This window comes from Stylophora pistillata, chromosome 5 (genome assembly GCF_964205215.1).
Source record: "Stylophora pistillata chromosome 5, jaStyPist1.2, whole genome shotgun sequence".
Taxonomy (NCBI): domain Eukaryota; kingdom Metazoa; phylum Cnidaria; class Anthozoa; order Scleractinia; family Pocilloporidae; genus Stylophora; species Stylophora pistillata.
In genome coordinates this window covers 1,707,799-1,724,453 of record NC_142523.1, presented here as the reverse complement: position 1 = coordinate 1,724,453, position 16,655 = coordinate 1,707,799, and the positions used below count along the sequence as shown (strand labels likewise).

Sequence of the window (16,655 nt, the reverse complement as noted above, 5' to 3'; positions counted from 1 at the left end):
AGCTTGCCAGAAGGGCAACCTTATCTTTTCCTTTTCGTCTCACCCTGTTAAATGTGTTTATATCGCTTGTTCTCTTAACCTTTACTTTTTGGATAAGGATCAATTAACTAGACTCACATAAAAGTAATAAAACATTATGAAATCATCACCAATGTTGTAGCAATTTTCATGGTTTTGGACAAGAGCACTAACTTGTTTGTAAGGATTTCTCATAGAGTATTGTATTGGAACAGTATGCTAAGCTTAGTTGATCAGATCGAATAAAACGTGCAATTGACTTTGAATTGACAGCTGTTACACTCAAGTCTCTCATTCTAGTTACATATAACCCTGTAGAAACCTCGCTATAAAAGTAATCATCTTCACCTACCCTGGTTGGATTGTAAAGTGTGCTCTTGTTGTCCCCTCTTTTTTATAGCAGTTACACCATTTTCAATTCCAGTCACAAAGTGATTTGAAAGTGGCATCTTTCCTTTACCTGGTATATTCAATATTTAAGACAATTCTGAATAGTCAAAGAACTGACAATTGGAGTCAAATTAATTCTCCAACTGTATCACAATATCTTCTGATAGCCAGATTGTGTCTAGAGGATTACACACAATCTCAGATTCTTCCAAATATGAGCTGTTTCATCTGCTTGCATTTTCTTCCACAATGTGGCAAGAGATGTCCTCTTTTGTCCCATGGGTTGGGAAACTTGCTTTGTCTCTGAACAGTATGAGGTTATACAGAATTTTTGCATTCTTCTATTGGGTACTTTGGTAAACAGTCATGTCACCCACAAGTCATCTTGCCTGAAGTCATGTCACCTGGAACCTGAGTCATGTCACCGAAATCTAAGTCATGTCGCCCGAAAATATAAGTCAAGTCGCCCAAAAAAACAAATACTTAAAAGATCAGACTTGGTTTCTAACAGCACCATGAAGACTCTGACCACAAAGATTATACTTATCAAAAGGTCTGAATTGAAATATCTTTGAGTAATGCCTCTAACTTGTTGTATGCCACAATTGATCGCTGTTTACCTGGGTTTTGATCATCTCTGAGTGTTTAAACAGCTGGATGCCAACCTACCAGTGGGTTGGGAGGGAACCAAATTTTCCACTCATCTTTTAAGTATTAATTTTGTTTCTTCTAGCGACTTGACATTTTTTTCTGGCTACATAACTACACATGACTCAGGTTCTGGGCAGCATGCCCTCAGGCAACACGACTCTTGTGTGACTTGACTGTAAACTGCTACTTCAGGTAACATGGTGCAAATTCACCAGACAGTTATTCCACAATAACACCCATTAACCACAATACTGACCCTCACATTGGCTTTTGGGTCAACAAGCTTAGGTGAACTTGGACTTATTGGTGGGTTTATTTTAGTGCCATGGAGATAATTATTTCTCTACAGAAGAAATGTCCTTCACCTACCCTGGTTGGATTGTAAATAGTGCTGATTATCAACTGTCACATTTCTTCCCAAATCATGTTGCTTTTCAGTCATCATCCCATTTTCTGAAGAAGTTCCACCATTTTCAATTTCAGTTGCACCTGGATTAAGTGGTATCTCTCTATTACCTGTTATGGAATGTTCAATGATCAAAGAAATTCAGAATAGTCATGTGACTTAGCATTCGTAATCAACTCAGCAAAATTTCACATTTGCCATCGGAGCTTCGCTTCTAAGCTAAATAACCATTTTTCAGACCCAAACGTTATAAGCCGACACACAAGCCGCCTGAAGGGGTCTTTTTTACTAAACCTTTCCCCTTAAATTAGTCAATCGTCAAGTATCAGATATCTTGGGTACTTACCTTCACTTGAAGATATCGGGAAGAAAACAGGAGATACTGTTTCCATGTTGGTGAACTGAAGCACTCCAACCACAATTAACTCATTCTCGATAGTTTTCAAGATAACACCACCAAAGGGATAACCTCGAGGGAATTGACTGAATGTTGAGTAAGTGCGATGAGCTTCCTCAACATAAAATTCTTCCCCATCATTTTGTTTAATTTTCATTTGATTCACCCGAACTTCCGCTTGAGAATCGTCCACAAAGTAGCAGAATAAATCCTCATAACTTCCTAAGCGCTTCCTAACAACATTAAATGATCGGCAAGAGATACCCTTGTAGAATTTCTTCTTTTTCTTGATAAGATCGATGCTGATATCAATGAAGATCAAACGGGAGGTTCTATGAACCTCTGACGATGCAATTTCGCTTAATTCAATTTTTGTCATTTTAGCAGAATTAAACTTCTTAAATTCTACGTAATAATTTTCAAAGTCATGGCCAGCAATAACTTTATCACTTGTTACCAGACAAAGCCGAAAAGTAAACTCTGGAATATTCAGATCTCGAATTAAGAAGCCAGAGCCAAGAGTTTCGTCGAGAGACTGACCGCCTTCGCTTCTTCTTCGAATCCGACAGATACCAAACTCATACTTATGATTTTCTCTGTCTTCCTTTTTCTGTGCTAAAATTGTTTTATACGGCTCAAGCATAGTACTCTCACCATTGAAAACGGAACCTGTTCGTCTCGCTGTAAATCTCCAGCCAAATTCTAACACTCCTAAAAAGGCGATGAAACCACAACAATGAAGGCGCTGATCAATAGCGATATCCTAGAACGTTCCGAACGTTTTAGAACTCTCATTAAGAGACGTCGCCGTCGAACAGAAGTTTATGGGAAAGCGGCTACTACTACGGAAAATACGTCATGTAAATTGCAGGACTTGCAACCCGCGAAGAGATGATGAAGCAAGACAATAAAATGACTTGGGCATTTCAAATCCCGTAAAGGCCTGAATTTTTATCAGGCCTCATTTTCACTACGGCTCAAGTGGCGTTCATTATTATGAAGATTGCTGATGATAATCGTGAATCAAGACTGTTTTGACGTCATACTTGAGTAACCACTGTAGGTGAGTGTTTTTTGAGTGTCATAAAAAAAAGAATTTCAAATCAATCTTTTTAACACTACTCACGGCATTTTGCGTGTCAATTTCGACGAAACGCGAAAAAGAAAATGACGATAAGAATCGCTGTGGCATAAGATGAAGAATTAAGACACAGGCACTTCAAAAACAGGCTTGCGCCGTCTCTTTTTTTCCTTTTAATATTACATATTAGGAGAAAAGATTTTTCCAAACGATCAATCGCGCAGTTGATTGCGATTTTCGCGATCCCAGTTCATCAATAGAGGTCATTAAAATACACCAGCTAATACTTTTCCACTTTGGTTTACTCACATGTAGCTCACTGATGAAGCTATACAAGAACTGATAGAAATGTTAAAGTGAAAGTGAATGATTCGATTACTTAATAGCAGCATAGGCTGAATTGCTAAGGTCTACGGTGTTACTGAGGTTGAGATCGGACGTCAGGATTATCAGGCGCCTCTGGCAGCCGCTTTAGTCCATGTAACGACCTCACCACTATCATAGTTTGCAATATTTGTTTGTAGATGAGGGACGTTTGGTTGGTCGATGTGTGTCATGGCGGTCGGTCGTCGATTTCGACGCTCCGTTCTTTCATGTTTTATATTGGGTTTACTTCTCCTATACTGCGGAATAGCGGCTGATTTAGGCCAATCCCAAGTGTTTTCGCATTTAGCTGACGACTTCGTCTTGGCCCCGCAAGATGATGCTATAGTTTTAAAGAACTTTGATTTCATCACAACGTCTTGGGATAGGCGCCATATTGTTTCATCAATTCTCAGGAGGGCTTTTCTTTGTCGAGAATTAGTTATTATCCTAACTCCGTTGCAAGAAATCGAATAATTCTTCTCCAGTTGAGCGGCGATATAAACCCGAATCCTGGTCCAAATGGTAACCAACAGCATAATGCTATAGAAAAGCCAAAGTCTACTCGTCTTCTAACATTTTACGCTAATGCACGAAGCATTGTAAATAAAACGGGTAAGCTTGATTTGGCCATCGCTGCTCTGGGCTACGATATAATTGTTTTAACTGAAACTCATCTGGACAGCTCAATTCCAGACGGTGAAATATTTCCAGCTAATTACACGGTTTTTAGACGGGACCGAAAGCTCAATGGACGCCATGGAGGCGGGGTATTGATTGCTACGCGAGATTATATCAAAGCGGTTCCTCGTGACACTCTACAGAAGGACTCAGAGTTCATCTTCGTCGATCTTCTGCTCTCGCACAACCGAAAAATTATCTTGGGAGTTTTCTATCGACCGCCTAATAATGATCCCAAGCCTTTAGAGGACCTGCAAGCTGCTTTGCAAGAGCTTTCGACAAACGAGTTGATTCTTCTTGGCGATTTTAATCTTCCGGAGATTGATTGGTTGAATAACAGAGCTTTACGGCACTCTGACATTTACACGCTGATGATGGACGTCGTCCAGGATAATTTTCTGACACAGTTAATAAATCAACCTACTAGAGAGTCCAACATCCTAGACCTAGTTCTCACTACTTCGCCCGACCTCGTAGACAATTTGGCAGTTGGGGAACCCTTCTCGGATCACAATTCTATCTCTTTTTTGTTATCTGGTATTCCTTATATCCAGCGCAAATCACAAAAGCTGTTGTATTGCTATGGTAAAGCCGACTGAAATCACCTAAGATCATTGCTGTCCTACATTCCATGGCATTGCGCTTTCTTCGACAGCGATATCAATCATAACTGGGCTTGCTGGAAAGATTTATTATTCACAGCAGTCGACGAGTGTATTCCCAAACACAAGAGCAAAACGAAATTGAATGTCCCTTGGATTACCAAGGAGCTTATTGTTTTGTATAAAAAGAAGAAATCGTTGTATCACAGAGCGCGCAGAAGTAACAAAATTGTTGTTTGGGAAAAGTATCGGCAACTCAACAACTCAGTTAAGAGACTTTGTAACACAGCGCGGTGGTCATATATAAAGAAACTAGCGCTTGATCTGCAGGAAAATGAAAATTCTAAGCCTTTCTGGAATTTTGTCAAGTCTAAGAGAAGAGGTACTAACACTCTTATCTCCTTGAAAGTTGATGGATCTGTTCTAACAGCCGACTCTGGTATTGCTCAAAGCATGAACGCCCCCTTCTCTTCGGTATTTACCACTGAAGATTATGTAAATTTCCCTATACAGGATTGTATTGTCGACAAGAAGCTTGCAAACATTGATTGTTGTGTTGATGAGGTAAGCCGCCTCCTCCTAAAACTCAAGCCCAACAAGTCCCCTGGGCCTGACCTTGTCGCGCCGTGCATCTTAAAATCGTGTGCACCGGAATTAGCACCTTCGTTGACCTATATGCTAAACAAATCGTTCTCTGCTGGCCTCCTACCTGATGAATGGAAACACGCAGATATTACACCTCTACACAAGAAGGGTCCTAAGTCTTCGAGAGAAAACTACCGCCCAATTTCCCTTACTTCAATCCCTTGTAAGATCGGTGAAAAAATTGTTTTCGACAGGATGTTTAATTTCTGGCGTGAAATTGACCTTATCAACAACAATCAATTCGGCTTTCTGCGAGGAAGATCTACTGCAACTCAATTATTATCAACGTTTAATGACTGGGCGAAATCACGAAATCTCTCCACTCCTACCGACGTCGTCTTTCTCGATCTTGCTAAAGCCTTTGACAGTGTCCCTCACGAGCGGCTGCTTTTAAAATTAAAAAGTAATGGCATCGACGGTTGTCTGCTTAACTGGCTCAGACATTTTCTGGTTGGTCGCAAACAACGTGTAGTTATTAGGGATCTTGTTCTCATGATTGGTCGTATGTAACCTCCGGCACTCCACAGGGGACCATCCTTGGGCCTTTATTGTTTTTTATCCATCCTTGGCCTTTATTGTTTTTACTGTATATTAATGACATAACAGAATGTGTATCGTCCACAATCAAATTATATGCAGACGATACGAAGATCTATAGAGAGATAATTGACCCGATCACAGATTGTCAGCGTCTTCAGGAAGATCTTACTAATATTGGCGAATGGGCTTGTAAACGGCAACTACGTTTTAACGCGGATTAATGTGAATCCATGCGAATCACACATTCACGTGATAAGTCAGTGACCAATTATTTCTATGGACAGCCCTTGAAAGACGTAGATAAATTTAAAGATCTCGGTGTTATAATAACTAAGGACCTCTCATGGAGTAACCACATTGGTATAACTGTGAACAAAGCGAATAAAGTCCTAGGTTCTATTAAACGCTCGATAGGCACCGCTAATGCAAATATTTTTTCTATGCTCTACAAATCTCTTGTACGGCCAATTTTGGAATATGTGGTACCTGTCTGGTGTCCTTACCTCGTCAAGGACATCCATGCTCTTGAGAATGTACAGCGAAGAGCTTCAAGACTTGCTTGAAATCAACGCAAAGGAGACATGTCCTACGAAGACCGATGCAAATTGCTAAAATGGCCTACTCTTTCCGACGGTAGAACTTATCTATCTTTAATTGAGTGTTATAAAATTGTTTTTGGTTTTTACCATTTAGATTTTGGAAACTTTTTGATTTTGCCACAACTAGATGTACGAGAGCAAATCATCAGTACAAACTTTACGTCAAACAAGCAAGACTTAATTGTTATAAACATTCGTTCTTCATTAGGATTGTTAAATTATGGAATGAATTACCAAGAAACATAGTGGAAGCTGATAATCTTCAGCATTTTAAATCTCAGCTTAAATTGTACTTAAATATTTAATTATAACTAAGTATTTTATTTTCATTTAGACTTCTTTTTTAGGGAGTTTTCACATAGGGATAACCTCTTAACTTCCTTTTCTGGAAGCATATTTTCCATATCCTCTTAGTGTATACATAGTCTGCTTCTGGAATAAATAAAGTATGTATGTATGTATGTACATTCACATATCATGGTATCCATAAAGAGCCGTTTTTAATCACTTATCCTTGACAAATCTGATCTTGTTAAGTTAACAAGGGTAAACAGACAAATCAATCAATAAATCATGATAGAGGGTGAAGTATGTGGGCATGACATGAGGGTTGCTATGTGGGTATAACACCTTTAAGTCATAAACAGAGGCTCTTGTAAAACGGCCAAAGGTTAACGCGAATCAGAGAGAAATTGAAATCTGTTCCTGAAACAATTGGGAACTTTCGGATTAAGGAGTACGTTGAAAAAAAGAAAAAGTTTCTTGCATTTAATCAGCTCAAAAAACGGGAATCTACTTTAATTCCTAAAATGAAATAGAAGCCTGGAGAAGTCGGCGTCAAGCTGTATACTGTTAAAAGACAAAATTAGCATCTAGCAGAATTTTCCTTAGTACATCTGTTTTTTTCTTAGCTTATTTCAGCGTTGAAAATGGATGGAAATAACATACAAAGCCATTCAGTAATACAAGGCTAGTTAATCATTTCTCTTTGGCGGTTTTATTTAATAGATAATTGTTATCTTAATTCTTAAATTTTAATTTAACACCTTTAAAATCTCTCTCTTTAAGGTGACTTTAAGGGTAAATAGCTTTTGCTTTCCGTTTTCCACACTGATTGTGTAATTAGATAACTTGTTTTAAGAACACGTAGCTTTCTTAGGAGCGGTACCTTGGGTAAGCCCTTTCTTCAACGAATTCTCTGTTTATTTCATTGTTAGTTAACAATTTTCAAAGACTATTTATTTTCTTCGTAGTTATCTTTCATAGTGTACTTTCAATTCTTTGAATAGGCACTCCGTAATTTTTATGTGACCACTCTTGTTTTCGTTTTCCCGACCTTCGCCGCAAAGGTAAGACATTTAAAGAAGGAAACAATTTTGTAAAAAGTAATCTAAAGTGATTCGCCAGCTAAGTGAGAAGTGGTGACAATGCACGAAGATTAACAGCTTCATAAGCTCGTGACCAGAATTCTCATTCAGATTAGAGCCAGTCCCCGAACTGTAAAGTTATTTTATGAGAGCTACTACTGAATAAAAGATCGATTCAACGCAAGTGTCAAAGAAACCTGAAATATCTTCTGAAGACGAAGAAGTGGTTAGAGGAGATGGTGAGAGCAGAAACTGGGGGATGAAACTAAGCAACAGCTTCATATTTACACGCTCAAACTCAACCACTCCTCCACAGGAGAGAAGAGCTCCCTAAAATTTGCCTCGTGTGGCTTTAAAGCTCAGTCAGTAGTAGCGCCCAAGCAGTAATCAAGTACTATTCCATTTCAAATTCCAGATCTTCAATTTCTATAGTTCTGATTCGTTCACTCAACTCCGGTTATCTGCCCCTAAACCGAATCACCGTCAACCATTACAACTTTTAAAAACCTACACAAAAACGAAATCCAATGTTGAACTGCTACGGTTTCTATTGAGATTAAGAGCGTTTCAGTCACCAATTATCAGTTAAGTTGATCAACAAGTACGTTCAGAAACAAAGCAGAAGGGGCGCCTGGAATCGATGATTTTGTGCAGTGAGAGAACAATGACACTGGGTATGAATAGTAAATGTTTTAGTTACTCCGGCCAACAGCAGTATCTGATGTAATATATTGCAGTCAGCTTCGGGATGTAGCACATAATGCGGTCTGAGCAACTATATATCTAGTCCTATCTGATAAGTACGTAACACAAAACAAGGTTCCTTTGAACCAGTCGGTAACAGTTTTTGTTTGGACACGAGCAAAGTCGCCAAATTCGCTTCGTGTATGCAAATCTGACATCAGTTGTTGAGGCAATGTGAAAACGGAAGGGGGAGTGACTTCACATACATGTTTAGATACTCTCATCTAAACACATGTATCGACTGATTAGAGCGCGTATGATATGTTAAATATCTTGTGAAACATATTCTTAAAGTATTCACTTTTCTACAAGTACGGACGAGTGCGAGAAACGTATTTGGGTAAAAACAACTGCCATTGTCATTACAGAACCCGAAATTGTCAAGAAAATTATGGTCAGGAACTTTTACAAGTTCGTAGAATCGATCAATACTCTTCAATCCCATTCAACGCCGGACTCGGGACTCCTCGAGGCATGGGACGGGACTTGAAAGTGGATAAAAAAAATTCTGACCCCGAATTTCAATTAAAAAAGATTCAAGGGGATACATACTGATAATAAAAGACGCCTCACACAGCCTTTTCCCGAAATGGAAAAGTTTATCCCAGACGCGTACGTTTATGTTACTTTGAACAAAATACTCATTGATGTTAGACTGGCGTATCTTTTTCCTCTCCGCCTGAAAGATAAGTCCCCGTGACTTCCCGGAGAGAGACAATCTGAGTGTAGTTTTCTACAAATGCTGCGCATCGAGCGTAGCGAGCGAGCAACAACATAATTAGGATTTGAAAAGAATATAGGGGATGCGATGGTGTAAGGCAGGACATGTGCGACTCCTGCCATTCGCTAGCGTTTTTAAATCTTCTTCCCTCAAAATTCAGCTCTTATTAGGATATCTCTTAATGACTTTCCTTTTCGATGTAACAATTAGAGTTAGTTTGAGGATGTCATTTCCAGTGTATGTTGTTGAGGTTTGGCAAAGCGGGATGAGATTCGTTACAAAAAGCAATATTTTTCTTCTGTGTGCGCGCTCTTTTCTCTGTTTTTAAGTATACTTCCTCTCCCGCAGAAGATAACTTCTGAGTTGTGCTTCTCCATGTAAGTCTTGGAACACACAGGTAGAAGAATCACTGCGTAAATTATGTCACTATCAACAGAATGGGTCGCAGCATTACATCTTTAAGATACACTGGTTATACCACTCAATGTCGTTTACTGTACTGAAGATCCAGTATTACAATATTATCATTATTCATGGTATTATGATACAATACTGAGTTAAGACGTAATTGCCATGGACCTACTGTCTTTGAATCTTTTCAGATCCCTTAGTCGCCTGAGATTTCAAGTTTTACAGTGATGACAAACTGTCAGCGAGGGGTGTTTCTTAAATGTCTCTTTCCACGTTTTTTCTTTTTTTGCAGAAGTCAACGCAACCAGCCTATGGCTTACGATCTTCAAAGAATCGAGCACTCTAATAATAACTAGATTAGACAATTCAATTCTTGTCTAGCAATCCAATACGTTCGGCATATTTCAAATTATCTACTTATGTCTTCCATTAAACGACTGCAAGAACTCTGGAATTTAATTATGCTCCGGAAGAGTTTCAAAGTTTGACTGTTGTAACGGCTAGTTCCCCGAAACACAGTTAGACCATTCCCTCAAAAGTAAAAACAAAAAAAAATTGATCAACAACAAAAACAACTCAACCACACTTCAAAGAAACTTGTTTTTGTAACTTACAAAATTTCTTCCTCGAATAAGCGCCTGGTCGCTTATTTAAAATTTCGGCGTCACGGTAAGGGAGAGGTGCTTGTTGGAAGAAGGGCACTTAGTCGAGTGGGGGACTTGCTATTTTGCTACACTGATTCCGCTGTAACGGAAGCTTAAAGGTTATAGATGAAGTGTCCATAGAATTAGGATTTCCTTGTATCACTACTATTTAAGAACGCGAGGGAGAAGGGGGGGGGAGCGCTTATTCGAGAGGAGCGCTTGTTTGACATTATGGCCTAAAAGGTAGGGGCTAATTCGAGGGAGGCGTTTATCTGAGCGTGTACGTGTATTCGAGGAAAAACGGTCCTTAATAATTTTAAACTTTTACAATTAAATCAAATATAAATCGAGTCACTAAATAATGACTTGTCTGCATAAAATAAGGTACAAAGTTCTCTTGGGAAAATGATATTTCAAAGAGTTATTTGTATATGTAATCACATGATTTCGAGTGCAATTTGGAATAAATGAGCGCGAGTAAATTTTTTAAAAGACTAACAAAATTGCATGAACCCGTAGGGCGAGTGCAATTTGTGATCTTTGAAAAAACTTACAAGTTCTTTTATATTACTCCAAAGTACACGAGAAAAATCATGTTATTATGTATTAATGATATACATGAAAAAATATGAGGTAGCTTATCATAATTATGCAGAAGAAAAGCGCGCGCATCAGGTGCAAGAATAGTTTATTCAAACCCTGCGAGTGACATTGACCTTGACATTGACCAATCATTCTGACCGATCAGAATGTCTGGTTTGTTACTTTCTTTGCACTGAATTAACCCTCTTCTGCAGTGAATTAACTCTCTTCTGCACTGAATTACCTGAAAACTTCATCTATCTTAACCAATCAGAACTGAGTAATTTTTTCACGTATATTATTGTTTAACAAAATGTATGATAAATGTGTTTAGTATATTCATACATTATACTCATATAGTAGTTGAACTAAAAGTTTGGCAAACCCAACTCTATCTTGTTTTTCTGTAGGAGCCACTTACATAAAAAAGGAAGAAGAAAATAAGAGAACATTTAACTTGAGACAAGTCGTGCTTCTGAAGCTAGCCTTAACCTTTTAGGCACATACACAGCCGGTGCGGTTGGAGAAAATATTGTTACAACTAGTAAGCCAAATGCAAACCCCAAGTGAACGACTATATTTTCGTTATTGAGAAAACTAAAACAAATAATACTTGTAAAAATGAGTAAAAAATTCGAAATCACCAGAAATTGACATGAGAACGCAATAGAAAATCATTTAAAAGATCGATCAATCAATCACCATTGACCATTATGCATGTTGTTTCTAAAACAGTGTATGGCACTTCATAAGAATGGACTAACTGGTTGCTGTTTAAAAATTGCTCACTCAATCTATAGTGGCAGACCCGATTGACCTTCTTTTGAACTCATCTTTGAGTTGAGGTTTTATTGTTCCTTAGATACTCTGAAGATGCTAGAACGGCTAGTCTGCATGAACACAAAAGAATACTGATCGAGCCCGCGATTCATGCATAGGGCGAATAGATACAAACATTAACAAAACATTATGTTGACTCACTTTGAAAAGCATCTCCATCTTGTTTGCCTGATCAGTTTAGTCTCAGAGTGACATCATCCCCAATAAGAACGAAGGGCGCCCAGTACTTAACTTCCTTGAAAGTTTCGGACTCTCTCATAAGTCGCATGGCTTGGTTAAGAGCTTCACTAACCCTCTCTCCTTTCCCTAGTTCTTCATAGAAATGTTTCATGAACTGGAAAGTGGCCAGGTCATTGATCGCCCACAGGGACACCAGGACAGAACGAGAACCGGCTCCTAAAAAGGCTCGTGCCACGCCAACCATCCCCTCTGCCTTTATTTCTCCACGAGCGCTATTACAGCAACTAAGCACAACCAGTTTTGCACGTAGTTGAACGTATGACACATCTTTCATTGTTAGTAAAAAGTCTTTCTCTTCAGGCTGGTGAGTTTTCCTTGTAGGGTCTGGCGCCAAAGCAGTTTCTCCTGTTTCCAATGCACCGTATGCGGCGATATGCATTAAAGCAACCGAGGGGAGTCGCTTTAACACTTCAAATTTAGTGGCCTTTGTTCCAACGAGGGGGGTGGTGTCGAGTATTCTTCCGATCATCTCTACTTCTTCCTTTGCACACGGTAGCTGACACAACTTGTTCCCGTTGATAAGAACTTCCTCTAAGCACGGATCTCCTACGAGAAGCGCGCGGCAAGTGCTGTGGAAGTTTACTGGACAATCGATAACCAACTAACCCTAACCGATAATCCCTAACCAAAGTGGTTAGGGATGGAATCATACGGATCCTAAACCTTTCCGACAAATACTGCATATTCGGGTTCACCAGTGCAGCAAACGGGACCAAACAAAGTGGACCTTCGAGTACAAGTATAAGGTCATCTCCGTCAACCAGGTCAGCCACAGGAGCAATGATGATGTCACATAGTTTCCTTAGGCTTTCCCTTTCACAAGTAACGGCAGTTCGTGCACCGGTTTCTTCAAGAGCATTATGGTTTCGAGTTGAGATGAATTCTCTCACTTCTTTTTCTGAAACGCAGTCATTTAATCATTTTCTTCTCAAGTCGACTTTGTTATCGCCGCGTATAACCCAGAAGACAATTTCTTGCTCACTAGATGCTACAAAAATTGTTGTCGTTGGGACGGATCTAAGGTTTAAACAAGGACCCTGACTATAAAAGGGATAGCTCCTCCCCCGTCTTGTAACGCAATCTTTGCTTCCATGGCTAATCGAAGATGGCTGACTAATGGAAGGTGAAGGGGGAAAAAGAGATTTGTACACGAAGACCGATATCCTTGTCTTGTTTCAATTGATTTCCACTTGAAAATGTTTTTATTGACGATTAAAAAGGGACGAATGGAGAAATACTGATCTTCATTTGCAAAACTCAAAAAATTAGGCTATCGCAATTTGAATTTCGCGCTCCTAACGGCTCCTCCTATCGCGAGATGGTCGTACTGGCCCTTTGACTCCCCTCCGTTTGCCTCAACTTCTTGAGCCGTCGATATCATTGACTAGAGGATCTCAGTACTGTGACATGCTCAGAGAGAGTGGTTTTCATGTACATATATGTACATTTGTGTACATGTAAGTAAATGTGTGTACGTGTATGTTGCGACATAACTCATCTTCTACTTCGAATTGATCCATTTTACGGTTGCTACGGTCGCGCACTAACTAGTCTTTAGCTTTAAAATTGCATTTTATTTTGCCATGGCGGATTTTCCATCAAAAAAAGCCAAAATAGCGGCGCGAGGTCTACGAGTCCGAGTCCACAAGTCCAGTTATACACTGGAGCTGGCGGTCGAGCCCGGAATGGAAGAGCGATTGGAAAGCGTGAAGACAAGAATTCAGCGGTTGAAGGAACGCCTTCATTTAGCGAGTCGAACACCGATGGCAAATGTTATTTTGATAGAACGACCCTTAGACTTATTCGAATGGTCTGAACAAAGAGGTATGGTAAGTGAAAGTCACTCCTCTTTGTTTACATCTTGCTCGTTCGCTCAGGCTTCTCATCTCGCCAGCGACGCGGCCACCCAAACCGACATAAACGGGTCCAATTTTTTTATCGCACGTTTGGAGTTATGGGGAGAAAAAGCCTCAAAAAAAGGGAAAAAAAATAGAGCGAAGTTCGAGAATAGGTCCCTTTGAAAGGAACATAGTTTTCTATTTTGACACGGCACTATGTAGGATATTTTTTGCCTGAACATTTTAGACGCGCGTTGCAACGAGAAGCCTATTTCACTAGCTACTTATGAAAAGGTCGAGGTTTTCAATAGTTCTTGAGGCCCGTTCAGGCAATATAGCCGATGATAATTTGTTTTCCATCGGATTTCAGTCAACCAGACATGTTTCCAATCCGTGACCGAAATTATTTTATATGAGCACCCACGGGATTCGTATTTCAACACCACATAATCCGTTGGAGAAACTGCGCGCGATTCAGATAAAAATTCTATCCAACGTGATCTCTTGTTTAATTGCAGAGGAGTTCTTGTATAAGTGTCACATGAAATCCCGTAGACAAAACGTCGAAGAAACTAACCACTTTATTACAACAATACAAAACCGGTATGAGAAGAGGATTTTTGTGAAAGATAATAAAGGTCATAAAAGCTAGTCCTCACCGCTAGCCCTCTGGCCGTTTGCCTTCCTTACAGAAATGACATCGCAAGCGGGTGTACATTCCATGGAGCCAACTGAGTGGAGCCGATCATCTTTTCTTTGCCGTAAACGAAAATGGCAAAATTCGTAGAAGTTTGAGATATGCACTGGCTGCAAGTGACCTTTCGGTTACAATAGTTTTGCCGATATCGCACGCTCACCGACTGGTTGATGTCGACAGTTCGGTGTCAGGGGTGAAATGACTGACGGCTTACCCAAGGCAAATGTCCTTTTATAGTCAGGGTCCTTGTTTAAGGCAGCTGCCTGTAATGAGTCAGAAGACACAGCGTATTTTGTCTCCATAAGATCCCGTAAGGCTTGCGCCCGTCCTTTCTCAGCAGTAAACAAGGCATCAGAAACCTGACCTACGTTTAAATAAAGACGCCACAATTTTCTAAAGGTAACATTGTAAGTTTCGCTGCAGCAAATATTCCACTCGTCCTTAGACCGGAGGTGTGTTCTGACTTCGTTATACATTGTCAAACTGGAATTATAAAAACTGATAGCTTTATAAGGAAATTTCTGAAGTTCAAAGATCTGAGCAAGATTATTTAATGATAAAACTTGTCCCGCCTTGTCTCCCACCTCTTTAGCAATTTTTAGATGACGCTTAAGGTGCCCAATTGCCTTCTCAAAATCGCCAAGCATATGGTAGCCATTGCCGAGATTTGCATAGGCTCGTCCCTCTCCTGCTTTGTCTTCCACTTCTTTCGCACTTTTTAGATGACGCTCATGGTGCTCAATGGACCTCTCAAAATCGCCAAGGCTATTATAACAGTTGCCAAGATTTCCATGGGCCTGTCCCTCTCCAGCTTCGTCTCTCACTTCTTTAGCATTTTTTAGGTGATACTCTAGGTACTGGATGGCCCTCTCAAAATTGCCAAGGCTGTGATAGGCATTGCCAAGATTTCCATAAGCCCCTCCCTCTCTAGCTTTGTCTCCCACTTTTTTAGCATTTTTTAGATGATACTCATGGTACTGGATGGCCCTCTCAAAATTGCCTAGGCTGGGATAGGCATTGCCAAGATTTCCATGAAGATTCGTAAAATAAATGGTGGCTCATTAGGAATTAGGTATGAATTGCGCGCACGCTAGGAGTATCAATACGAGCTCACTGGTTACTGCTGTAAAGTTAAAATATCGTGATCCTACTCTAGGAATTAACCTCGTGCTTCAAAGAAGAAAAGTTTAATTCGCAACATCCGAGGCGAAAAAACTGCCTAATTTATAGGGAGAGGCTTAAACAAAATTTACAAACCGAAAGCTCGGGACAATGAAGAAAACAAACATTGAAAATTAATTTGTGACCCAAATTTCCTTTTTTAGAGAAGCGATAGAAGTCAGATCCGCCGAGAGAATCGTACATCGACGCGACATAAAGTGCAAAACTTTAGTTTAAGAAACCACGGATACTCATAGAGTAGATCTTTGCGTGGACCGAAATCAAAATTCTAAAACAAAAACTACTTACTTGGCTCTGTATTCGATACTCGATTCCGAAGAAACTTCAACTCCAAGCGAAGTTTATTGCACGGTCTTGAACTACAAATAACCCCTCGACAAGTTATAAACTATACCATTTAAACATAAACACATACCTCTAAAGAGTCACGACAGGATGTGGGAGCAAAAACGGAAGTCATTTTTAGACAGGATCCACGTTTCTAAACATACATGTGATCATTCGTCATGTTGGAGTGACGCAGATGCGTCAAGGGAAGACCATGTAAAAACAGCAGGAAAAATATTTGAAGAGGTGGGATCATTTTTTTCTAGCTAGCTGTGCTCTTTTTTCAGACACGATCTAAAATAATGAAATAACCTACTCGTCGGATTTATCGGCAGAGTCCTCGTTGGAGATTGACTCTTCAACGCCTTTTTCCTTAAAACTGGCTACTATTGCCTGCATGTTTCAGGCAATGTTTGTTTTAAAAACGCCTTTTTAAAGCAACTACAACAGAGGGTAGAGATGAATACATGGAATACGCTGACCAATTTCCCGGTTAACTCAGCATTGATGGTTGCGATGATTGTGAAACTATTGTAATTTTTTGTTTTTGCATTTCCAAGTTCCAAGAGACATAAACATGAACCCTATCACTCCCAAGATCTCATTAGTAATTTCCCTCACTTTCTGCCATACAATTCTTATGATGAGGGGATAAGCTGTGTGTAGCTGCTGATAATCTGATAAAAAAT

General features: G+C 39.7%; 1 protein-coding gene and 1 pseudogene across 1 annotated transcript in view; both read right to left on the bottom strand.

Annotated features, from left to right (window-relative positions):
• Positions 1-2,595, bottom strand: part of LOC111325007 (uncharacterized) — a 44,421-nt gene extending 41,826 nt beyond the window's left edge. The window contains exons 1-3 of the mRNA XM_088762167.1: positions 1,812-2,595; positions 1,429-1,575; positions 371-478 (exon numbers count right to left, since the gene is read on the bottom strand). Coding sequence (XP_088618293.1) covers positions 371-478; positions 1,429-1,575; positions 1,812-2,505 — 949 coding nt within the window. The 5' untranslated portion in view covers positions 2,506-2,595. The remainder of the gene's footprint in view (positions 1-370; positions 479-1,428; positions 1,576-1,811) is intronic.
• Positions 2,596-11,518: 8,923 nt separating this feature from the next.
• The window catches only part of LOC148729783 (uncharacterized), a 142,417-nt pseudogene continuing 137,280 nt past the window's right edge, over positions 11,519-16,655 (bottom strand).